The sequence below is a fragment of the Lithobates pipiens genome, unplaced genomic scaffold (genome assembly GCF_037356315.1).
Source record: "Lithobates pipiens isolate NorthernLeopardFrog02 unplaced genomic scaffold, aLitPip1_a1.2 Scaffold_35, whole genome shotgun sequence".
Taxonomy (NCBI): Eukaryota; Metazoa; Chordata; class Amphibia; order Anura; family Ranidae; genus Lithobates; species Lithobates pipiens.
Genome location: NW_027507811.1, coordinates 25,858,459 through 25,885,071, shown reverse-complemented (window position 1 = coordinate 25,885,071; position 26,613 = coordinate 25,858,459). Strand labels below are relative to the sequence as shown.

At 48.0% G+C, this 26,613-nt stretch overlaps 3 protein-coding genes across 8 annotated transcripts in view; 1 reads left to right on the top strand and 2 right to left on the bottom strand.

Moving 5' to 3' along the window:
* The window catches only part of LOC143956201 (uncharacterized), a 51,342-nt gene extending 37,353 nt beyond the window's left edge, over positions 1-13,989 (top strand). For 3 of the 4 annotated variants that reach the window (XM_077466363.1, XM_077466362.1, XM_077466360.1), the window contains one exon: positions 10,643-13,989. In XM_077466363.1, coding sequence (XP_077322489.1) covers positions 10,643-12,426 — 1,784 coding nt within the window. In that variant the 3' untranslated portion in view covers positions 12,427-13,989. Of the gene's footprint in view, positions 1-2,520; positions 7,534-10,642 lie in introns of those variants that run through there. The other variant, XM_077466361.1, reaches the window with a different exon arrangement.
* Positions 1-26,613, bottom strand: part of LOC143956257 (uncharacterized) — a 167,414-nt gene that overhangs the window by 14,454 nt on the left and 126,347 nt on the right. The window lies entirely within an intron of this gene.
* Positions 1-26,613, bottom strand: part of LOC143956229 (uncharacterized) — a 146,715-nt gene that overhangs the window by 28,483 nt on the left and 91,619 nt on the right. The window lies entirely within an intron of this gene.

Sequence of the window (26,613 nt, the reverse complement as noted above, 5' to 3'; positions counted from 1 at the left end):
CTGTTCAGCGGACAAGGTTGGGCCAACAGTCCGCGCGTGTGTACGCGGCCTAAAAGTTTAATTTTTCTGTGTAAATATAAAAAGGGTACTTTCAGAAGGTTAACCCTCCGTACGTCATACCGATTATCCAATAAGACAGAAGCATAATCTTTGACAGAACCCAAACTCAATGGGTTTTCTCATTTAAAAAAAGTCACATGATTTCTAAAGCCGCGTACACACGGGCGGACTGTCTGGCCTACTTAGTCCGCCGAAACACATTTCAGCGGACAGTCCGCTCGTGTGTGGGCTTCAGCGGACTTAGTCCGCCAGACTGCACGCTGAAAAAGTATTTTGGAATTTCCGTAATACTGTCCGTCGCACTCGCATTTCGGCGGACAATCCGCCCGTGTGTGTGCCAGTCCGCCGTACTTTTGAAATGAGCGGACTTTTCCCGCCCGGAGAAAAGTCCGCTCATTTCGAGAGGGTATCCAGGTAGGCGGGGCCTGGGAAGGAGACGTCGCTGGCCCCGCCGCCTGGTATGAACTTAAAGGGGACCCCCAACACCGAAAAAAAATCGACGTGGGGGTCCCCCCCAAAGTCCACAACAGACCCTTGTCCGAGCACGCCACCCGGCCGGCCAGGAAAGGGGGGCGAGCGAGCGCCCCCCCTCCTGAGCCGTACCAGGCCGCGTGCCCTCAACATGGGGGGGCTTTATGTCACATGGGTTGGTCACATGGGTTGATGTCACATGGGGACTATGACATCGTTAGGGGGCGGGGTCACCATGTGACACCAACCCATGTGACATAAAGCCATGTGACACCGCCCCTTGTCCCTATATAAGTGGCCGCGCAGTGCGTCCCTGGCATTCCGGCCGGAGAGATCGTCGAGGCAACATCTCCTGGAGAAGAAGAAGAAGAAGAAGAACGGAAGGCGGCGGCGACAGAAGACCGGGCCACCGCCTGTAAAAGAGCTATAAGAAGGCGCGGTGGCCCGGCAGAAGAACCGAAGAGGGGGACAAGACCCCCGAAGTCAGGAGAAGAGGCCGGCGGCGAGGAAGAAAGCCGGACTCCTCCGCTAGTAAAAGAGCTACAAGAAGATAGCGGAGGAGTCTGGCGAGAAGACCCCCGAAGACGGAAGACCCCCGGAGCTGTGCAATAAAGTATTTTATCTCCTGTGTTGTGTTTTTTTTTGTACTTTTATTTTACAGGTGAATGGGTAGGGGTACATTGTACCCCATACTCATTCACATAGGGTGGGGGGCCGGTATCCGGGGGCCCCCTTATTAAAGGGGGCTCCCGGATTCCGATAAGCCCCCCGCCCGCAGACCCCGACAACCAACGACCAGGGTTGTCGGGAAGAGACCCTTGTCCTCATCAACATGGGGACAAGGTGCTTTGGGGTGGGGGGGCCGCGCGGCCCCCCCTTCCCCAAGGCACCCCCCCATGTTGAGGGCACGCGGCCTGGTACGGCTCAGGAGGGGGGGCGCTCGCTCGCCCCCCTTTCCTGGCCGGCCGGGTAGCGTGCTCGGACAAGGGTCTGTTGTGGACTTGGGGGGGACCCCACGCCGATTTTTTCGGCGTTGGGGTTCCCCTTTAAGTCCATTCCAGGCGGCGGGGTCAGCGACGTCTCCTTCGCGGGCCCCGCCTACCTGGAGACCCGCTCGAAATGAGCGGACTTTCCTCCGCGTGTGTGGGCGAGTCCGTTAATTTCAAAAGTAGGGCGGATAGTATGGCGGACTTAGTACGCCGTATTAGTCCGCTCAAAAAGTGCCGTGTGTGGGCAAGTCCGTTCATTCGAAAGTATGATGGACTGTCCGTCGGATTGTCTGACGGACTAAGTTGGCCAGACAGTCCGCCCCGTGTGTACACGGCTTAAGAAATAGAAAGTAAATTAGCAGAAACATGAGAAACAAAACTAGAAACTTGCAAACAAAACGTGTACTTACTGTTATAAAATGGATGCTAGAAAGACAACAAAATGGAAACTGATTATTATAAAATAGATGCAGTTAAGCTAAATATTCCTTCACTTATCCTTCATGCCATACCATCAGGGAGACGTGTGATTGGCCCCAAATTTATTTTGCAACGGGACAAGGACCCCAAACATACAGCCAGTGTCGTTAAGAACTATTTTCAGCGTAAAAAAAGAACAAGGAGCCCTGGACGTGATGGTTTGGCCCCCACAGAGCCCTGATCTAAACATTATGGAGTCTGTCTAGGATGATATGAAGAGATGGAAGGATTTAAGGCAGCCGACATCCACAGAAGATCTGTGCTTAGTTCTCCAAGACGTTTGGAACAACCTACCTGCCGAGTTCCTTCAAAAACTGTGTGCAAGTGTACCTTGAATTATTGATGCTGGTTGGAAGGCAAAGGGTGGCCACACCAAACTATTAACACTTCTATTTCTGAAAGCATTCTTAATTTACAGCATTTTTTTTCACATCTGCCTAAAGCTTGCAATAACAGCACTTCTACCAATAAGAAGACATCACAAACAAACTGGTAACCTACATGCATTTATATTTGACAGATTTACACAAAGGGTCTGAGACACTAGAGATGCCCTGCACTCTAAAGGAGAGATTGGAATTCGAAGCAGATAGAGATTGTTGGCCATGTAGAACTCAAAACCCATCATCAATTACCAAGGATTTTCCTAACAGTGTCTCCGTTACAGACCAACGCGTTTCGTCTCCTCATATTGAAAAAGAGACGAGCAAAAACAATCTGGAGGCCGACTGCATGTCCTTACTCAAAGAGGAATCATCTTCAGATGTCAAAGGAAACTTTTTGGAACAAACTATACAGCTGGACACTACATCTTTTCAGGACGGAGGCAGGAGAGTACCAGAAGTCAATGAAAGCTCTGTCTCAAGTAAACAAATTACTGAGCCAGCCCATCCTTCGAAACCACCATCAGAGAAAGCAAAAGTCAAAAAGCCAAAGAGACGAAAGACAAAAACCCACAGCGATGGGTGCAAAAACACCTTGACCGGCAGCCCTAACGTCCTTCAACACCAAGTCCATAAAAGTCTGAAACTGTACTCGTGCCCCGAGTGTGGGAAGACTTTTCGAGTAAGGTCAAAGCTTAAAAACCACCAAAAGGTTCACACTGGGGAAAAGCCATTTTCGTGCAAAGAGTGCGGGAAGTGTTTCGCAGAGAGAGGGAACCTAAAGAGCCACTTGAGAACCCACTCTGGGGAGAGACCCTTTTCTTGCAGGGAGTGTGGGAAGTGTTATACGGCAGGATCCACGCTTAAGGTCCACTTGCGGTCTCACTCCAAGGAGAGGCCATACTCTTGTCCTACTTGCGGGAAGAATCTCATCAGCAGAAGAAGTCTTATCTTACACCTTCGGAATCACACAGGGGTAAAGCCCTACGTGTGCTCGGAATGCGGGAAGGACTTCAACTGGAAGTCTGACCTGAAAAGACATCTGATGGCTCACCTGGGAGAGAAACCATTTTCCTGCGAGGAATGCGACAAACGCTTTTCGAAGAAGCAGTCGCTGGTCCTACACAAACAGATTCACACCACAGAGAAGCCCTACGTGTGCACTATGTGTGGAATGTGTTTTTCCAAAAATATGCTCCTCCTTGTTCACAAGACGACTCACTCTCGTGAGAAATCTTATCTGTGCTCCGAGTGCGGAAAGAGTTTCTCCACTAATATGAGTCTTCAGACTCATAAGAGGATTCATTCCGCTGTCAAGTCCTATTCGTGTTCGGAATGCGGCAAATCCTTTGTCCAGAAGTCACTCCTGATCAAGCACCAGGTGACTCATACCGGGGAACGACCTTTTTTGTGCTCCGATTGCGGGAAGTGTTTTCCCCGTAAGGATGCCCTGACTGTTCACCAGAGAAGGCATTTGGTAGAAAAGCCATATTTGTGTTCCTCGTGTGGAAAATCCTTCCACATGAACTCCGCGCTGGTTGTCCACCAACGAATCCACACGGGGGAGCGGCCTTATACTTGCTCCGAGTGCGGGAAGTGTTTTACCCAAAGTTCAGCACTGGCGGTTCACCAGAGAAGACATACCGGAGAAAAGCTATATATGTGTTCTGACTGCGGGAGATCCTTTACCCAGAAGGCGGGACTGAACACCCACAAGAGAACCCACACTGACAAACGATCTTATACTTGTTCAGACTGTGGAAAGTCCTTTAGGTGCCGTTCCTACCTCACTCAACATCAAAAGGTCCACTCATCAGAGAGTTCCCTTCCCAAATAACATACTGTATGTGCTAAATCGCCAGTAAAATTGGCAGCATGTATTATTATATTTTTTTATTATTTGAAACTTTTTATTGTGGCTTATTATATCTGATTCAAGTCCACTCACCTCTCAGACATATAACAAAATCAGTCATAAACCCTACTCAATCAAAGAGCTAAATAGAAGCCTGTCATTTGAACCCACAACCTTTGCTGCGTGCGGCAGTGGCTCTTCTTGCTAAGCCATCTGAGATGCTGGACAGCTTCCTGTCTGATCCTTTAGACTTTCTTGCCTTATCTCTTATTTCTGATGAACATTGAACTCTTTGCTTCTCCCCTGATTTAGGTCAGGTCTCTGTACTTCCTGTTTGCCAGATTATTGTCCTGTTTCTCCAGTCAATATCTTGTTCCTTTGTGTACCTGCAGCTGTCCTTATTTCCACTTCCACTCCTTTTGGTTTGTTCCTTGACTATGCTTCTGCTTGATCCCAACCTGCAACCACTTGCTACCAACCTTTGGCTTGTTTACTAACTATGATTTTGCTTGATTTCAACATGAAACAACTTGCTACCGACCTTTGACCTGTTTACTGACTGCACTTCTGCTTGATTCCAACCTATATCCATTTGTTACCAACCTTTGGCTTGTTTACTGACTACGCTTCTGAATAAACCCAACCTTCAACCACTTGTTACCAACCTTTGGCTTGTTTACTGACTATGCTTCTACTTGATCCCAGCCTGCAACCACTTGTTACCAATCTTTGGCTTGTTTACTGACTACGCGTCTACTTGTTCTCAACCTGCAACCACTTGTTACCAACCTTTGGCTTGTTTACTGACTATGCTTCTACTTGATCCCAGAGTGCAACCACTTGTTACCAATCTTTGGCCTTTTTACTGACTACGGGTCTACTTGTTCCCAACCTGCAACCACTTGTTACCGACCTATGGCTTGTTTAATGACTACAATTCTGCTTGATTCCAACCTGCAACCACTTGTTACCGATCTTTGGCTTGTTTACTGACTGCGCTTCCACTCAATACCAACCTGGAACCACTTGTTACCGATCTTTGACTTGTTTACTGACTACGCCTCTACTTGATTCCAACCAGCAACCACTTGTTACAGATATTTGGCTTGTTTACTGACTACGCTTCTACTTGATCCCAACCTGGAACCACTTGTTACTGACCTTTGGCTTGTTTACTGATTACGCTTCTGCTTGATCCTTACCTGCTATATGTGCTACTGGACCCCTGCTCGCTCACCTCCTTGTGAGGCAATCCTGAGAATGGCGACCTGGTACTAACATGAAGCAAAACCCATCCCCACCACCAGGAACCCTGATAACAGAACAAATAGTGTTTTAGATTCCAGCTAGAAGGGACAGCTTGGTCTGATGACCTTGTTCAATCCTATAGCATGAACAAGGGGGAAAGGCTCAGGTGTATACAGGTAAAATCGGCTTCGTCCTGGCTCCATCCAAGCCACGCCCTTGACGCCTTTCACCCTGCCCACAGGGCTTAGTCATGCTTAAACCTTGTAGGCGGAGTGAAATGCATCAGGGACATTTCGGATTTTAGCTAGAAGGGACAGCTTGGTTTGATGATCTTGTTCAAGCCTATAGCGTGCTTGGGTAAAACGCATTTAGAGTGTGGTCCTAGGGTGGGTTATTGCCATGCTTGTAGAAGAGTTATACAATAAATTAACACATTTATGATACATCAGGTGAGCAGCAGAAAAAAGAATTTGTACCTTTGTCATTTATCATTAGTTTTTCTTCGACTTTTTCTGTGAAGTCAATTATGTACATTCAATTTCACCCAAAAAATTTAAAATTTGCAATCTCTGAGCCAAAGAACGAAAAAATCTTTATAAAGCTGACTCTAGTTTCCTTTAAAGGATAAGTCCACTTTTGTAGGAAAAAAAAGCAAATAAAAAATATATATAGTGCACACAATTGCTACACAAGCCATGTAATAGAATGTTATTTAACCACCTCGCGCCCGCCCTATAGCCGATTTACGGCCTTAGAGCAGGCGCTTTCCTGCAATTGACCGTCCCTGGACGGCCTGTTGTTTACTTCCGCAATGCGCGCCGCCGTGGGTGCGCATCGTGGAAGTTCTGTGTTCGCTGTGTCCCCCGAGGACAGGCAAACACAGATCGCTGTAAACGGCCAATCACAGCGGCCGTTTACAGCGTGATCGGCGTGTCCAATGGGAGATGATCTCATATGTAAACATATGAGATCATCTCTCAGCGCCGCTCTCCCTCCTCACACAGACAGCGTGTGAGAGGGGAGAGATGAACGGCTGCAGCAGCCGTCAGTGCACAGGGAAAAAAAAAAAAAAGTGTAAAAAAAAAGTGCCATCCTCCCCCAGTGCCATCCTCCCCCAGTGCAATCCTCCCCCAGTGCAATCCTCCCCCAGTGCCATCCTGCCCCAGTGCCATCCGCCCCAGTGCCATCCACCCCAGTGCCATCCACCCCAGTGCAATCCACCCCAGTGCAATCCACCCCACCCCAGTGCCACCTGCCCCCAGTGCTATCTGTCCCCAGTGCCACCTGTTGTCAGTGCCATTTGTCCCCAGTGCCATCTGTCATCAGTGCCACGTATAAGTGGCATCTGTCATCAGTGCCACGTGTCATTAGTGCCACATAGTGCCATCTGTCATCAGTGCCACGTTTTAGTGCCATCTGTCATCAGTGCCACGTATCAGTGCCATTTGTCATCAGTGCCACCTGTCAGTGTCACGTGCCATCTGTTGTCAGTGTCACGTGTCATCAATGCCACTTATCAGTGCCATCTGTCATCAGTGTCACGCGTCATCGGTGGCACGTATTAGTGCCATCTGTCATCGGTGGCACGTATTAGTGCCACATGTCATCAGTGCCACGTATTAGTGCTACGTGTCATCAGTGCCACATATTAGTGTCATCTGTCATCAGTGCCACATATTAGTGCCATCTGTCATCAGTGCCACGTGTCATCAGTGCCACATATAAGTGTCATCATTGCCACGTATCAGTGCCATCTGTCATCAGTGTCACATGTCATTGTCCTGGTATTTCAAAAGTTTAATAAGTAGTCAACAAGTTAGATGTGTAATTTATGCTCCTAGAACACGTGATGGCACCCCCTGCATGTTGGGCCTCTCTATGTGGCCAGGCTGTGAAAAAGTCCCACACATGTGGTATTGTAATACTCAGGAGGAGTAGCAGAATTTTTTTGGGGGTGTCATTTGTGGTATACACATGCCATGTGAGAGAAATAACCTATTACAATGACAATTTTGTGGAGAAAAATAAAAAAAATGAAAAATCTTAATTTTGCAAAGAATTGTGGGAAAAAAATTACAACCTCAAAAAGCTCACCATGCCTCTTACTAAATATCTTGGAATGTCTACTTTCCAAAAAGGGGTCATTTGGGGGTTATTTGTACTTTCCTGACTTGTTCGGGTCACAAGAAGTGAGATAGGCCACCAGTACATCAGATGTGATCAATTTTGTGCGATTCGCACCACAGCTTGTAGACTCTCTAACTTTCACAAAGACCAAATAATATCCACTAATTTGGGTTATTTTTACCAAAGATATGTAGCAGTATAAATTGTGGCCAAAATTTATGAAGAAAAATTAATAATTTGCATAATTCTGTCACAGAAACAAAGAAATATGCGTTTTTTTTCAAAATTTTCGGTCTTTTTTCATCTATAGCGCAAAAAATAAAAACCCCAGAGGTGATCAAATACCACCAAAAGAAAGCTCTATTTGTGGGAAAAAAAGGACACAAAATTCATTTGGGTACAGTGTTGCATGACTGAGTAATTGTCATTCAAAGTGTGAGAGCACCAAAAGCTGAAAATTGGTCTGGTCAGGAAGGGTGTTTAAGTGCCCAGTAAGCAAGTGGTTAAAAGATGACCTTTCCTTTTCAACCTGTAGTAATTTTCTGTGAAATGCAATATGGCCACCTGAAAGTGTTCTGTACACAGATAGTATACAGAACCCCCCCCCCCCCAGAAAAGTCAATTTCTGCTTGTGTGATTGTCTCAGTGATTTTCCCAGAATTCTGCACTAAGATACAAGTCAGGTTCTGGTAAGATACTCCCAAAGGGAAATCACGTCTAAAGGGGTGCAGACCCTGCCACTTTCCTCTGAGCCCTGCAAGGCCAGCAGGTGATTGGTAATTATAAAATCACTTCCATTCACAATCACTGAGAAACAAACAGCTATTTCTTCAGAATAACAAAAGGTGGGAATCTGCAACAAATTGTGTTACCTTCCCTGCAATGTACATAGATCACCCAGAGGGGAATGTTTTTCTTCCTCAACAAAAGGGGAGTTACTCTGTAAGTTTCTCTCCTGGTTTGGACTCCAAACATGTCCTACTCTCTTCGTTACCTGTGAGGGAGGAGACTTATAGTTTGTAGAAGATGTTTTGGAAGGAAGATAAAATTGAGATTTCAGTTAAATTCACATGAAGTTACATAGTCAACTGGTATGTTCTGTTCTTTCAAAATGTACTTAGCCTGAGAAAAAATAAAACAAATGAAACCATCATATCTTGCATTGGATGCAAGAAAAAAAAGGAAATAATATTTTATATATATATACACATACACTGTACAGGGCTTTTTTTCTTCAGAAAATAGATGCAAGTACTCCCCATTTCAAAGTTACCCCTTGGCTCCTCCCTCTATCACCTCTGAGTACCATCACTTGGTTTCACCCCCCCACCCACCTCCGAGCACCATCCCTTGGTTCCACCTCCAAGTCCCATCACTTGGTTTCACCCCCTACCCATCTCCAAATCCTATCCCTTGGTTCCACCCCCTACCCATCTCCCAGGCTTATCCCTTGGTTCCACCCTCTACTCACCTCCCAGTCCCATCCCTTGGTTCCACCCTCTGCCCACCTCACAGTCCCATCCCCCAGTTCCACCCTCTGCCCACCTCCCAGTACCATCCCTTGGTTCCACCTCCCAGTACCATCCCTTGGTTCCACCTCCGAGTCCCATCCCTTGGTTCCACCTCCTACCCATCTCCCAGTACCATCCCTTGGTTCCACCCCCTGCCCGCCTCCCAGTCCCATCTCTTGGTTCCACCCTCTGCCCATCTTCCAGTCCCATCCCTTGGTTCCACCCTATACTCACCTCCCAGCCCCATTCCTTGGTTCCACCCTCTGCCCACCTCCCGTTCCCATCCCTTGGTTCCACCTCTGAGTCCCATCCCTTGGTTCCACCCCCTACCCATCTCCCAGTACCATCCCTTGGTTCCACCCCCTACCCATCTCCCAGTACCATCCCTTGGTTCCACCCTCTACCCACCTCCCCAGTCCCATCCCTTGTTTTCACCCTTTACCCATTTTTTTCGCCTTCCTCTGGATCAATTGTGGGCATAAAATTGGGTATTTGGATTGTACGATTATTTTTTATTTTATTTATTTGTTTTTAAGGTTGAACTGGATGGACTTGTGTCTTTTTTCAACCTGACTAACTATGTAACCCATCTCCCAGTCCCATCCTTTGGTTCCACCCTATGCCCACCTCCCAGTCCCATCCCTTGTTTTCACCCTTTACCCATCTCTCAGTTCCATCCTTTGGTTCCACCCTCTACCCACCTCCCAGTCCCATCCCTTGGTTCCACCCTCTGCCCACCTACAAGTAGCATCCCTTGGTTCCACCTCCGAGTCCCATCCCTAGGTTTTACTCCCTACCTACCTCAGAGTCCCATCCCTTGGTTCCACCACCTACCCATCTCCCATTACCATCCCTTGGTTCCACCCTTTACCCACCTTCCAGTCCCATCCCTTGGTTCCACCCCTACCCACCTCCTAGTACCATCCCTTGGTTCCACCCCCTGCCCACCTTCCAGTCCCATCCCTTGGTTTCACCCTCTGTCCACCTTCCAGTCCCATCCCTTGGTTCCACCCTCTACTCACCTCCCATTCCTTGGTTCCACCCTCTGCCCACCTCCCAGTCCCATCCCTTGGCTCCACCCTCTGCTCACCTCCCAGTCCCATCCCTTGGTTCCACCTCCGAGTCCCATCCCTTGGTTTCACTCCCTACCCACCTCCAAGTCCCATCCGTTGGTTCCACCCCCTACCCATCTCCCAGTACCATCCCTTGGTTCCACCCTCTACCCACCTCCATGTCCCATCCCTTGTTTTCAACCCTTACCCACGTCCCAGTCCCATCCCTTGGTTCCACCCTCTGCCCACCTCCGAGTCCCATCCCTTGGTTTCACTCCCTACCAACCTCCGAGTCACATCCCTTGATTCCACCCCTTACCCATCTCCCAGTACCATCCCATCTCAAAACTGGTTTAGAGGCACTCACGGGGCTTGCGGAGGAGGAAGATATACGAGTAACAGCACCTCTATAAATGAGGAGACACCATGAATAAACTTGTAATCCACGTGCATTTATATTCAACAGATTTGTCTGAACGGTCTGAGACACTACTACCACCACATGGTAAAAAGGAGAAATTGAATTTTAAAGAAGATGGAGGTTGTTGGCCCCATGGAACTCAAAACCCATCACCAATTACCAAGGATTCTAACAGTGCCAATGTCCCAGTTACTGAGCGATGCGTTTCGTCTCCTGATATTGAAAAGAAGGTAGACAAAACAGATCTGGAAGCCGACTTACGTAAAAAAGAATCATTTTCAGGCATCAGAAGAGACTTTTTGGAACAAAACATACAGGCAGACTCAACATCTTGTCAGGATGGAGACCGGAGAGCAGGGCAAGCCTGTTCATCGAAACCACCATCAGAGTGGACAGAAACAAAGACCCAAACTGACAAACGGTGTGAAAACACCTTCCCCAACAGCTCCGACTTTCTCCAACACCAGCCCTTACACAAAGGGCCTCCTTCTCAGCCTTGTTTGGACAAAATACAGCAGCTGGAGAAACATCAGAAAGTCCCTTCAAGTGCGAAACTGTACCCTTGCCCCGAGTGCGGGAAGACCTTTGGGGTGAGGTCACAGCTTAAAAGGCATCTAAAAGTTCACACCGGGGAAAAGCCATTTTCGTGCAAGGATTGCGGAAAGTGTTTTGCGGAGAGATCGACGCTCAAGATCCACTCGCGGACTCATTCCGGGGAGAGGCCATTTCCGTGTAAGGACTGCGGGAAGTGTTTTAAAGAGAAATCGCTGCTTAAGTTACACTTGCGGTCTCACTCGGGGGAGAAGCCGTACTCTTGTCCTACGTGCGGGAAGAGTTTCATCAGCAGACGTCGTCTTGTTTTACACTTACGGAATCACACGGGGGAAAAGCCATATGCGTGCTCAGAGTGCGGGAGGGGCTTCAATTGGGAGTATGACCTAAAAAGACACCAGATGACTCACACGGGAGAGAAACCATTTTCCTGCGAGGAATGCGGCAAATGCTTCTCGCAGAAGCGGTCGCTGCTCCTTCACAAAGAGATTCACACCGGGGAGAAGCCCCACGTGTGCTCTGTGTGTGGAATGAGTTTTGCCCAACGTTTGCTCCTCGTCGTTCACAAGACGTCTCATTCTGGTGAGAAACCTTACAAGTGTCCCGAGTGCGGGAGTTGTTTTCCCCGGAAGTCACACCTCGTCAGTCACCAAAAACTCCATGCTGAGGAGAAGCCCTTTGCCTGCTCTGAGTGTGGGAAAAGTTTCTCCAGCAATATACGTCTTCAAACCCACAAGAGGATTCATTCCGCTGACCACTCCTATTCATGTTCAGAGTGCGACAAATCCTTTCTCCACAAATCGGTGCTGATCAAGCACCAGGTGACTCATACCGGGGAACGACCTTTTTCATGCTCAGAGTGCGGGAAGTGTTTTCCCCGTAAGGGGGATCTGACTGTTCACCAGAGGAGGCATCTGGTAGTAAAGCCGTATTCATGTTCCTGGTGTGGAAAATCCTTTCACTTGCACAACGCACTGGTCAACCACCAACGAATCCACACTGGGGAACGGCCTTATACTTGCCCCGAGTGCGGGAAGTGCTTTACTCAACGTGGCGCGCTGACAGCCCACCAGAGGACACACACTGGAGAGAAGCCATATACGTGTCCTGAGTGTGGGAAACCCTTTACCACAAAGTCAGGACTGAACAACCACAAGCGAACCCACACTGGTGAACGGCCTTACGCTTGTTCAGACTGTGGGAAGACCTTTACGTGCCGTTCCTACCTCACTCAACACCAGAAGGCCCACTCTTTAGAGAGTTCACTTCTCAATTAGCATACCTGTTTGTTGGCATAACTATTGGCAGTATAATTTGTTTTCTGATTTGAACCCCTCAAACATATAACAAAAAATCATTCATAAACCATAAGCAAAGAATTAAACCACTAGGTCAGAGTTTCTCAACCAGGGTTCCGTAGAACCATAGGGTTCTGTGACAGTAGGAGGCCCTGCCCCTACTGTATATATGTAGGAGAAAATGATTCAGGATTTGCATTAAAGGTTAATGCAAAGTTTCAGACTATCGTTTCTTAGTGGAGAAAGCTGTGTTTTTGGTTTTCTCTGGATTCTGTAGTCTCAGATTGGGGCGTGGAACTTGACGGTTCCAAAGTGTAATGGGTGGGACGGAACCATCAATCCTGTGTCTGGATATTACCAGGTTCCTAAAGCCTGTGTGAGTACACCGGTGTGCAGGGTCATTATATACTCAAGCCTGAGAGTAGTTTAGGGCTCCCAGTTTGGAGACAGGAATTCTAACCCAGGGGTCGGAGATGCTGCAGCCAGGAGTCAAGAGACAGAAGGCCTAAACCAGGGGTCAGAGGTGCTCCAGCCAGGAGACAGGAGGTCCCACCTAGGGGTAGAAGATACCCCGGTCAGGGGGACAGAAGGTCTCACCCAGGGGTCAGAGGTGCTCCAGCCAGGAGACCTTAACCAGGGGTCAGAGGTGGAGGTGCTCCAGGCAGGGGTCTGAGGTGTCCCAGCCAGAAGACAGAAGGTCGCACCCAGGGGTCAGAGGTGCCATGCCAGCCATGAAACAAGAGGTCCTACCTGTTACAGAACCGCTTCCCACACTCCGCTTGAGTGGTTCTTTCATATACAATTGCCTCCAGTCTGAATATAGATTAGCTATTATAGCCACATATTACAACCAAGAACTAGGCAGGACTCGTTTGGCTGAAAAGCTGGAACTGTTTTTTTGTACGCTTGAGAAGGAGTTTACCCTCTTCTGATCATATTACCCTAACAATACAAGCTGTAACCAGAAACATAAATTACCATGAGCTAATTAACTAGTCATTTAACCAGCCTAGATGACTCAGATGTCTGACCTTTCAGGTCAGACTTGTCGTCTCCAAGCTCACGAACTACAATACACATTATCATAAGTATAAACACAGAAAATCTTCACACATCATATTAGGTCAGGGGCCCCAGACAGGTGGCTTGCTGAGGACATCAGCATCTGCTATGAGTCCCACACTAGCAGAGACCATCATGGCCTTTTTAACCACTTAAGGACTGCCGTATTGCCATTGTACATCATCACAATGGCACAGGCAGGTACAAGCACGTACATGTACGTGCCTGCCTTCCAGCGGGTGGGGGGTCCGGTTCGCTGCAGAAGCGATCCGTGATGAGGGGATGGCCGTTGGTTTCTGGCCACCCCCTCTGGATCGCTCCTGGCCAATGACAAGCTTCCTCCCACTGTGTATTGTTTACACAGGAAGGAGGAAGTGATGTCATTCTCCTCGGGGCGGTCTTTTTGACCGGACTACGAGGAGAAGACTAAAACACATAGGTACACATAGGTACACAAACCCCCCCCGATCGCCCCCCGATCCCCCCCCCCGCCCCCAGTCACAGTGTCACTGATTGCATTGATCATTTCTTTACTGATCACTGCATTCAGTGTCAGTTGTAACAGTTAAAACTGTCAGGGCAGTTAGGCTGCTTTCACACTGGGGCGGTATTCAGGCGTTACAGCGCTATAAATAGCGCCTGTGTAACGCCTGAAAAAAACCGGCCCCTTTAACTCCAGTGTGAAAGCCGGAGGGCTTTCACACTGGAGCGATGCGCTGGCAGGACGGTGAAAAAAGTCCTGCCAGCCGCATCTTTGCAGCGGTGAAGGAGCGGTGTATTCACCGCTCCTATACCGCTGCTACCCATTGAAATCAATGGGACACCGCGGCAATACCGCCGGCAAAGCGCCGCTGCAGCGGCGCTTTGCGGGCGGGTTTAACCCCTTTTCGGCCGCTAGCGGGGGTTAAAACCACCCCGCTAGCGCCCGCACACCGCCGCTAAAACGACGGTAAAGCGCCGCTAAAAATAGCGGCGCTTTACCGCCGACGCTGCTCTCGCCCCAGTGTGAAAGCAGCCTTAGTGTTAGGTCCAGGGTAGCCCCCTACCACCCCCCAATAAAGATTTAACCCCCTGATTGCCCCTAGAGTTAACCCTTTTGCCAGTGTCACTAAGCGATCATTTTTCTGATCGCTGCATCAGTGTCGCTACTGTCGCTAGGTAGCTAGTTATTTTTTTAGGTTCACCGCCAGGTTTTTATATCGCTAGGTACCCCGATATACTACCCAATAATGGTTTTAACCCCCTGATTGCCCTAGTTAACCCTTTCACCCCCTTTTGCCAGTGTCACTAAGCGATCATTTTTCTGATCGCTGCATTAGTGTCGCTACTGTCGCTAGGTAGCTAGTTATTTTTTTAGGTTCACCGTCAGGTTTTTATATCGCTAGGTACCCCGATATACTACCCAATAATGGTTTTAACCCCCTGATTGCCCCTAGTTAACCCTTTCACCCCCTTTTGCCAGTGTCACTAAGCGATAATTTTTCTGATCGCTGCATCAGTGTCGCTACTGTCGCTAGGTAGCTAGTTTTTTTTTAGGTTCACCGCCAGGTTTTTATAGCGCTAGGTACCTCGATATACTACCCAATAATGGTTTTAACCCCCTGATTGCCCCTAGTTAACCCTTTCACCCCCATTTGCCAGTGTCACTAAGCGATCGTTTTTCTGATCGCTGCATTAGTGTCACTAGTGTCGTTAGGTAGCTAGTTATTTTTTTAGGTTCACCGCCAGGTTTTTATAGCGTTAGGTACCCCCATATACTACCCAATAATGGTTTTAACCCCCTGATTGCCCCTAGTTAACCCTTTCACCAGCGATCACAGTATAAGTGTCACTGGTGACGCTGGTTAGCCAGTTAGTTATTTAGGTTCCCCGTCAGGTTTTTATATAGCGCCAGGGACCCCCCAAATAAAAATTTGAACCCCCTGATTGCCCCTAGTTAACCCTTTCACCACTGATCACCGTATAAGTGTTACGGGTGACTCTGGTTAGTTTGCTTTTTATAGCATCGGGGCACCCACTATTTATTACCCAATAAAGGTTTAACCCCCTGATCACCCGGCGGGTGATATCAATTAGGTTTTAGGGTCAGGGTCTGTGTCGCCCCAGGCAGCGCTAGGTTAGTGCCAGTACCGCTAACACCCACACGCAAAGCATAAACCTGTAGTGGTATAGAATCTGAACAGATCAATATCTGATCTGATCAGATCTATACTAGCGTCCCCAGCAGTTCAGGGTTCCAAAAAAACGCATTGTTAGCGGGATCAGCCCAGATACCTGCTAGCACCTGCGTTTTGCCCCTCTGCCCAGCCCACCCAAGTGCAGTATCGATCGATCACTGTCACTTACAAAACACTAAACACATAACTGCAGCGATCGCAGAGTCAGGCCTGATCCCTGCGATCGCTAACAGTTTTTTTGGTAGCATTTTATATTTAAATCCGGAAGGCAGTGCATGGTTTTCGGGGTCCCGTACGTGGCTAGGCTCCCAAAAAGTCCCCCACATATGGTATCCCCATACTCGGAAGAAGCAGCAGAATTTATTTTGGGGTGTAATTTGACTTATGCCCATAGCATGTGTAAGCAATATATCATTTAGTGACAACTTTGTGCAAAAAAAAAAAAGTTTGTAATATTCCCGCAACTTGTGGCAAAATATAAAATATTCCATGGACTCAACATGCTTCTCAGTAAATAGCTTGGGTTGTCTACTTTCCAAAATGGGGTCATTTTGGGGGGTTTTGTGCTATTTTGGCATTTTATGGCCTTCGAAACTGTGATAGGTAGTGAGGAGTGAAATCAAAAATTTGCACCCTTAGAAATCCTGAAGGTGGTGATTGGTTTTCGGGGTGCCGTGCGCGACTAGACTCCCAAAAAGTCCCATATATGTGGTATCCCCATACTCTGGAGAAGTAGCGGAATATATTTTGGGGTGCAATTCCACATATAACCATGGCATGTGTGAGCAATATATCATTTAGTGACAACTTTTTGTAAAAAAAAAAATTTTTTAGATTTTTTGTCATTATTCAATCCCTTGGGACAAAAAAAAAATATTCAATGGTCTCAACATGGCCCTCAACAAATAGCTTGGGGTGTCTACTTTCCAAAATGGGGTAATTTGGGGGGGTTTTGTGCCATCTTGGCATTTTATGGCCTTCAAAACTGTGATAGGTAGTGATAGTAAGTGAGGAGTAAAATAAAAAATGTATGCCCTTAGAAATCCTGAAGGCGGTGCTTGGATTTCAGGGTCCCGTACGCGGCTAGGCTCCCAAAAAGTCCCACACATGTGGTATCCCTGTACTCAGGAGAAGCAGCAGAATGTATTTTGGGGAGTCATTTCACATATGCCCATAGCATGTGTGAGCAATATATCATTTAGTGACAACTTTGTGCAAAAAAAAAAAAAGTTTGTAATATTCCCGCAACTTGTGGCAAAATATAAAATATTCCATGGACTCAACATGCCTCTCAGTAAATAGCTTGGGGTGTCTACTTTCCAAAATGGGGTCATTTTGGGGGGTTTTGTGCTATTTTGGCATTTTATGGCCTTCGAAACTGTGATAGGTAGTGAGGAGTGAAATCAAAAATTTGCACCCTTAGAAATCCTGAAGGTGGTGATTGGTTTTCGGAGTGCCGTGCGCGACTAGACTCCCAAAAAGTCCCACACATGTGGTATCCCCATACTCGGGAGAAGTAGCGGAATATATTTTGGGGTGCAATTCCACATATAACCATGGCATGTGTGAGCAATATATCATCTAGTGACAACTTTTTGTAAAAAAATTTTTTTTTTGTCATTATTCAATCCCTTAGGACAAAAAAAATAAATATTCAATGGGCTCAACATACCCATCAGCAATTTCCTCGGGGTGTCTACTTTCCAAAATGGGGTCATTTGGGGGGGGGGGGTTTGTACTGCCCTGCCATTTTAGCACCTCAAGAAATGAGATAGGCAGTCATAAATTAAAAGCTGTGTAAATTCCAGAAAATGTACTCTAGTTTGTAGACGCTATAACTTTTGCGCAAACCAAAAAATATACGCTTATTGCCATTTTTTTTTACTAAAGACATGTGGCTGAATAAATTTTGCCCTCAATGTATGACTAAAATTTAGTTTATTCGATTTTTTTTCTTATAACGAAAAGAAGAAAATATCTTTTTTTTTTCAAAATTTTCGCTCTTTTTCCATTTATATCGCAAAAAATAAAAATCGCAGAGGCAATCAAATACCATCAAAAGAAAGCTCTATTTGTGGGAAGAAAAGGACGCAAATTTTGTTTGGGTGCAATATTGCATGTCCGCGCAATTACCAGTTAAAGCAGCACAGTGCGAAATTGGAAAAAGACCTCTGGTCCTTAAGGTGTTTATTGGTCCGGGGCTGTAGTGGTTAATAATCTCCTTTTCCATTACATAACAGAACATGTTCCTAAATGCTTGTAGCTCCCTCAAATGCCAGGGCCCATAGTCGGTAGGCAATAGGCTAGCATTCAGTCCCCTCCAAAAGCCTCTGTCCCGGGTGAGTCTATCACACCACCTAGGGGTCAGAGATACCTCGGTCAGGGGACAGAAGATCTAAACCAGGGGTCAGAGTTGCCCTAGCCAGAAGACAGGAGGTCTCACCCAGGGGTCAGAGGTGCCCCAGCCATGAGACAGGAGGTCTTGTTCCAGGAGTCACATGGGCTCCTTTCAGGGTGTCAGGAGAACCCCAATCCAGAGGCCAGGAGTGGGCCATGTAGCAGGGTGCTGCGACTAAAGGCTAAGCAAACCAAGTAAACCAGGATAGCTGGGCAACACAGTCAGAGGGACTGGTATAAAGAGCAATGCTGATGCTGACAAAGGAGCCAGGTGGCTCTGCATTTTCAATTGACTTGATGGTGGAAACCCCTGCGTGGGTAACTGATGTTTATATGAACTTTCCATTTTGTTCAATAAAAGTGGGCGGCTACGCCCTGAAATACAGTTTGGACTGGCGCAACTCATTGAAAAAGCACCTACCACATGAGCATAATCACCCCAATGCCATAGAGGTTGCTAGGGGTTCCTTGAGCAATGAGCAATTTCTGCTTCTCAGATAAGTTCCCTCTGACAACATTTATCTTTTTAGCTATCTGAATTCTTTCCAATGACCACAATTGTAAGGACTATTCTTCACACTGATCATCACACTAATGTGTCATGAGTTGTAGATATAGTCATTTTTTGGCAGGGGTTCCCTGAGACCAGAAAGTGGATGGCTGCACACTTCAGTGGATTGCAGGATACAGGAGAGCTGTTGACGTGTTTCACACCACAAGGAGCTTACTCATAACCGAATCCAACCCATAAGATTATGAGTAATTCCTTGTGGTGTGAAACGCGTCAACAGCTCTCCTGTGTCATTGTGCTGTGAGTTCTTTTATTGATTCTTCATTGGAATAGTCTTTTGCATATGGAAAGTGTCCCAATGAAGTGCACAACCTTCCAATTTTTCTGATTCTGCGGCTGCGAGCCAGGCGAGCACCTTGCATGTGAGGACCCTGAAAGGGATATTACAGAGCTACCTGGAGTGGTGCTTTGTTTGTTTAAACTCAAAAAGCCAATTTCCTGATAACTAATGATCAGCTAAACCAGGGGTCTCCAAACTTTCTAAACAAAGTGCCAGTTTACTGTCCTTCAAACTTTAAAGGGGGGCCGGACTGCGACCAGTGCTAGTAGAAAATATCCTGAAGTCATTGGGAAAAAATAATGGCCCGTCAATGAGAGGAATTGTACTCCATCATTGGTGTCATTGGGAGAAATTGTACCCCATCATTGGTATCATTGGGAGGAATTGTACCCCATTGTTAGTGTCATTGGGAGGAATTGTGCCCCATCATTGGGAGGAATTGTACCCCATCGTTGGTGTCATTGGGAGGAATTGTGCCCCATCATTGGTGTCATTGGGAGGAATTGTACCCCATCATTGGTATAATTTGGAGGAATTGTACCCCATCATTGGGAAGAATTATACCCCATCGTTGGTGTCATTGGAAGGAATCATGCCCCATCATTGGTGGAATTGTGCCTCATTGTTGGTATCAGTGGATGAAATAGTGAAACGTGAATGCTGTAAAAACTTGTGTTAGAAACAAGAAAATATCAAACAAATAACACAGAAGTGCAAAAGCCATAAAAACATATAGTCCAATAACAGATATAGAAGAGGCATATATGTTGAAATGGTGTAGCAGCCCCAGTTATTTGCAAAACCACCACTGTGCTGTTGAAAATATTATGTTGAGCCAATACTTGTGATCACCAAGTGCACCGTCACCTCGGTTAAAAATGGACTCTTACCGGAACAGATAGACCCTATTACAGAGTCTAATTAACCTGTAAGTTGTAATCGAACCATAAAGGGGTTCAAGAGACCACCATGTAGTAGAAATCCTACAGTATCTCACAATCTCCAGTGTATGTTGAATCAATGCCAACCAGGTATTTCCACGAGAGTCCCCATAAAATTAGAATAGGGAGACCCACGTAGTGTAAATCTGTATGAAAGTTTTAACAGAATCCAAAGATATGTAGAACTACTCACAATGTTAAAATCGACAAGCACTTAGTTGCAAAGTACATTCCGAGGCAATGTTGTAAGCAATCCAAACGTTTACTAGTACAAACAAGCGTGGTGATGTCACGTGTGTTAGCTCCGTCCTTTGCATTTCATCATAACTGATGTCACCGGGGCCCACAGGCAATAGTTTTAAGACCACTGAGCTAAACCATAATATGGCCATATTTGGGTCAAATATAGCCATGTTAGGTCAATGATGCCACCAGCATCACCCACTTCTTTGGCGTGGCCTCAGGGCAGGGAATACCTTGGCTGCTGCAGATTGGGCCAGGCAACTGAGGTCCATGTGATGGAAGGTTCACACTCTGCTCCAATGGCTGAACAGACCTTTTTTTAAAGTTGAACTCAAACAATCCTGGGAAGGGTGAACTACTTAATATATTCCTACCTTCCCTTTCAGTGGGGGCTCTTCCCGCTCTTTGATTTGTGGATGGGCCCTTGGTGTTCTCCAGTACAATGCCATGGGTCCTCCAATGTGTGTGATGACATTTGAGAGCTACACTGATCATTGAAGAGGAGTGGCATTGGCAAATACAACAGGAAGAATGCAAAATAAGGTTTTTTACTTTTTTCCTCATCATCTACACTAGCCATTCTCTCAACTAGGGTTCCACCAGAGGTTGCTAGGTTTTCCCTGTGTGGAGGCTCATTAACCTCTTATTTGATGGTGCCTGCATGGTTCCAGGACCTGCACCACTTGGCAAAGCCAGTAGCATGACACCAGTTATCCTATAAGCTGTCTGTAAGGGTGGTATTCTGGTGGTATTCTAGCTACCACTGTAAGGGTTGCATTCTTCCTACTGACCACCAATTCAATGGCCATTTTTGCCATTGACCACCGATAGTTGGTTTAGGTAAGGGTTCCCTGAGACTTGAACATTATTTTAGTAGTTCCTCTTAAAAAGGTTGAGAAATGTTGGTCTACAAGTTCACACCTGGGGACCATGAAGTAACTTCAGCATAGGTAAGGGAAGACTGGAACAGCCTACAGGTTCACGGCTAGGAACCATGAATTGAGGTGCACAACAGAAAAGAGGCTCTATTCACAGTATCTTGGAACTAGATCAGTCCATAGATGCAACCTTTTGTAGAGTAGTCCAGCATCCAGTCCATAGGGCTCTGGAGGCAAACAGCCCCCCTCCTCTCAGCCCATATATCCATTTCCTTAGGAGGGAAAAAGACAATTTCTCAGGGCTCCTGACTGTTTAATAGCATCCCAGTCACCAACTGGGAGTGGCTAGGCCCTGCTTAATTTTTAGCTTGGTCATTTAAATTCTCCTTCCCACCCTAAGCTTCTTCTAGAGGCAGGGGAAAGCAATAAAACTCCCATACTGTGAAGCCCTGAACAGACCAGAGCAAACAACCAAACTCTCCCCATGGTTACAGAAGAAGCTAAAAACTAAATGTACATAGCAGCCTAACTAGAAGGGTGCTACACAGAGAAAACTCTGATTCTTCAGCTATTCCTGGTGATTTGACAAAGAGGTCATGCTTCAGAAGGACTGGAAGCATTTGTTGAAGGGGAAGGTGGTGAGGTATCTTCAGGGGTGGACTGGCAACGTTTGGCCCAGGGGAGAAATACAACCCAGAGGCCTATGGTCCAGTGACTTGCCCCCCCTTTCGCTCTCCCTCTTCCCTGCCTCTTCCCGACCCCAACCCCAGGTTGAAGCTCCGCTCAAGGGTCTCTCTGCTCACTGGGACAGCCTGGACAGCAATTGCTAAACTGACTCTGGGTTCCCAAACTTGCTGGCAGGGGGCAGCCGGGGGCTACAGTGGGGAGCTGGGGTGGCTCAGTCAGGGCGGAGAGCCTCCAGTGGGGCACGGAGCTGGCCTCTGCTCGGACACGGTGTACACCATCCATGCTGGGGGGGTTCTCATCCTGTGCTCGGTAGGACTCCTCTTTACCAGGAAGCATGTCTGTGGCAGCGGTAGTGCAGCCTTTTTATGGGACATCAGTACAGCTCGGTGGGCAATTGCACCCGTGCCCAGTCCGCCCCGGGTGTCTTTCTGCACCACATTAACTTATGATATATATTGACCTATATTCCCTGAATAATAGAGGCTTTGACACATCTGTAATGAAACAAAAAAAGCCGCTCCAGGTGAGTGTGTCTCTGGTTAATCCCCACACACACTAGTCAGGTGCTAGCCTAGCTTGCATACTGTGTAACATGAGGAAATTATTCTGGATGGCTGCACTTCCAAAAATCCTTTTAGTGAAGCTTCATATGACAAGTGGTTGACAGATGGAGCAGGAGACAAAGAGGTAGACGCAGTAGACATAGATTGTAATGACTAAGCTCTAACATTTACTCAAAACACGTCTACCTTTGTCCCCTGCTCTATCTCTCAACCACTTGTCACATGAAGCTTCAATAAAAGGATTTTTGGAAGTGCAGAATCATTTCCTTATATCGACATATCTGGACTCGTCTTCATGTGAACAGGTGACTTCTGTGAAGCAGGAAAAGCATACCGTCTTTCGTTTGCTGGAGACATGCATGTGCCCAATAGAACCCTTCCTTAGGGCAAACTTAAAAATGTTTTTAAAAAATTCAGTTTTTATCTTATTTTTTCATATCCATCCACTTTATTGTTGGTGATCCTCTTCTTTTTTTCCCTATATTTTTCCAAGCTTTTTTTTCCAGTGGGTTGGTTCTTTTAATACAGGGGGTAGGCAACCCCCCCGCACGCAAAGGCTCTTTTGCTGGCACTCGACTCCCTTCCCCATCAGCAGAGCAGTGCAGGGAAATGTCAGTGAGATACTAATGCATTCCAATTTCAGAGTTCCCCACACTGCAACCGCACTGAGGGGGAGGCACTGTGCCCCCACACATTGTAAAAGATAGGAAACTTTGTTTGATTCTCTAACTTTACTGTAGCTGCGATCGTCAGCTTTTGTGCTGGGGAAGAGATTCGGTGCAGTTCTGCTCGGGGGGGGGGGGGGGGGGGCATCGGTCCCTGTTTCCAGGAGGAGGAGGACTGTCATTGGCCACTGCTAAAGCCACTCACGGTCCTACTAGCCCCGTCCACCATCTGGAGGAAGATGACGCACTTGGTTACCACTACCAATCTCAGAAAGAAGGGATTTCACTGTGATTGAGAAAACCCCAATCAGGTGACAGTTTGTGGAATTATTGTTGAGCTTCTGAGAGTTTTGTTGAAATTATTCCTGAACTTTTGCGTCACTTACTACTGAACCCCGGCACTCTGTGTCCCTTTAAGCCACAGCCAGTGTTCAGCGCAATGACAATCACACCCAACTTTTGCTGCAGCGCACTTTTTCTCAGCTGCGGGGGCCCAATTTATGATCCGGTACACAGGCCCACTGCTTTCAGAAAATGCCCCTGACCTGAGCTCATCATTGCGCATCTATTCCAGATGCTTGTATGTGACATCCCATACATCACATACAAGCACGTGGGCTGGATGTGAGAGGTGGATCAGCAGGATGAGTGTTCCAGGACAGGTAGATGTGTCTCATCTCCACTTCCTTCACCACTCTGCATATCACACATCATAGATGAGAAGAGCGTACAGCAGTGGAGCAGATGAGCAGGGGGATACAGTGGTGGGGAAAATGAGCAGGAGGGGTTCAGAAGTGGGACAGAAGAGCAGGAGGGTACAGCGGTGGGGCAGATGTGCAGGGAGGTACAGTGGTGGAAGAGACAAGACGGGGGTTCAGCAGTGAGAAAAGCAGGGGGGCTAAAGTGATGGGGCAGATGAGCAGGGAGGTTCAGTGTTGGGCCAGGTGAGAAGGAATTTTGGTAGTGGGACGGAAAAGCAGGGGGGTAGAGCAGATGTGAAAGGAGGTGTATTGGTGGGACAGATGAGCAGGGGGTTACAGTGGTGGGGCAGGAGAGCAGGGGGAACTGAGGTGAGACAGATGTGCAGGAGATACATTGGTGGGGCAGATGAGAAAGCAGGTTACAGTGGTGAGGAAGATGAAAAAGCGTGTTACAGTGGTGGGGCAGATGAGAAAATGGGTTCAGTATTAGGACAGATGAGAAGGTGATTCAGTAGTGAGACAGAAGAGCATGGGGATATGGCGGTGGAGCAGATGTGCTGGGAGGTACAGTGGTGGGGCAGATGAGAAAAGGAGTACATTGATGGAGCAGATGAGCAAGAAGTACAGTGGTGAGAGGGGTGAGAAGGGGGTTCAGCAGTGGGACAGAAAATCAGGGGGGGGATAGTGATGGGGCAGATGAGCAGGGGGGGTTTACTGTTGGAGTAAATGAGAAGGGGGTTTGGCGGTGGGACAGAAGAGCAAGGGGGTACAGCAGTGGGGCAGATGTTAAAGGAAGTGCATTGGTGGGACAGATGAGCAGGGGGTTACAATGGTTGGGCTGAAGAGCAGGGGGTACAGAGGTGGGGCAGATGTACAGGGGGGTACAGTGGTGGGGAAGAGGAGAAAGGAGGTACATTGGTGGGATAGATGAGTAGGGGGTACAGAAGTGTGGCAGATGTGCAGAGAAGAAAGGAGGTACATTGGTGGAACATATGAGCAGGGGGTTACAGTGGTGGGGCAGAAAAGCAGGGGGAACAGAGGTGGGACAGATGTGCAGGAGGTACAGTGGTGGGGCAGATGAGCAGATAAGCTCAGTGTTAGGACAGATGAGAAGATGGTTCAGCGGTGAGACAGAAGAGCATGGGGGTACGGCGGTGGAGCAGATGTGCAGGGAGGTACAGTGGTGGGGCAGATGAGAAAGGGGGAACATTGGTGGGGCAGATGAGCAGGGGGTTACAGTTGCGGGAGAGAAAAAGAGGGGGGTAAAGTGTTGGGGCAGATGTACAGGGGGTTCCAGTGGTGGGACAGATGAGCAGGGTAGTACATTGGTGGGACAGATGAGCAGGGGGTTACAGTGGTGGGGCAGATGAGCAGGGTAGTACATTGGTGGGGCAGATGAGCATGGGGGTACATTGGTGGGGCAGATGAGCAGGGGGTTACAGTGGTGGGGCAGAAGAGCAGGGTAGTACATTGGTGGGGCAGATGAGCAGGGGGTTGCAGTGGTGGGGCAGATGAGAAAGGGGGTACATTGGTGGGGCAGATGAGCAGGGGGTTACATTGGTGGGGCAGATGAGCAGGGTGGTACAGTCAGGGCCGCTGATAGAAATCATGGGGCCCCGTACAGCCTACTTGATGGGGCCCCCTTCAGCTCCACCCTGGCCCCGCCCCTGGTCCCCCCTTCAGCCCCACCCCTGGCCCCACCCATTGGCCCTCCCCAGACCCCGCCTTGAAACAAAGTGTAGGTTTGTCTACAAGTAATATTTGTTTTTCTCCAGCCAGTTATAGGTTTTCAGATGAGAACAGACCTCGTTAATATCTATATGTAATACAAACCATTAATGAATAAATAAAATGGTATTTTGAAATTGAATTAGGGAGATTAAACAAATGACAAAGGTTGAAAAAAACAACAAGCCAGGTCTCGTTAAAGATAGTTTACTGTAGATAGTTTTCAGGTGTATTGGCAGGGCAGAAGCGGCTCTAGGTGGGGCCTTAGGCAAAACTTAAGCATGAGGCCCCACTCACACCCCCAATGGGAAAAATAATTCAAGTGATAAATAACTGTATAAGGAGGGTAATTGGACACAGTACAGGGGGGAGCAGGACACAGCACAGGGGAAGGGTAAGCAGGCACAGTACAGGGGGCAGGAGTGTACAGCACAGGGAGGGAGGGCAAGTGGGCACAGTACAGGGGGCAAGAGGGTATAGTAAAGGAGGGAGCATGAGGGCACAGCACAGGGGGAGGGTAAGTGGGCATAGTACAGTGGAAGGTAAGTGGGCATAGTACAGGGGGAAGGAGGGTACAGTACAGGGGGAGCAGGAAGGCACAGAACAGGGGGGGGAGTGGACAGAGTAGGGGGGCAGGAGGAAACAGTACAGGGGGAGCAGGAGGGCACGGCGCAGGGGGAGGGTAAGTGGGCACAGTACAGGGGGCAGGAGGGTATAGTAAAGGAGGGAGCAGGAGGGCACAGCACAGGGGGAGAGTAAGTGGACATAGTACAGGGGGCAGGAGGGTACAGTACAGGGGGAGCAGGAAGGCACAGTACAGGGGGCAGGAGGGTACAGAACAGGGGGAGCAGGAAGGTACAGCACAGGAGGGAGGGTAAGTGGGCACAGTACAGGGGGTAGGAGGGCACAGCACAAGGGGAGGGTAAGTGGGCACAGTACAGGGGCAGGATGGGACAGTACAGGGGGAGCAGGAAGGCGCAGCACAGAGGGGAGGGTAAGTGGGCACAGTACAGGGGGCAGGAGGGCACAGCATAGGGGGAGGGTAAGTGGGCACAGTACAGGGGGTAGGAGGGTAAGTGGACAATACAGGGGGCAGGAGGGTACAGTACCAGGGGAGCAGGAGGGCACAGAAGATGGGGAGGATAAGTGGGCACAGTACAGAGGTCAGGAGGGCACAGCAAAGGGGGAGGGTAAGTGGGCACAGTACAGGGGGCAGGAGGGCACAGCACAGGGGGAGGGTAAGTGGGCACAGTACAGGGGGGGAGGAGGGCAC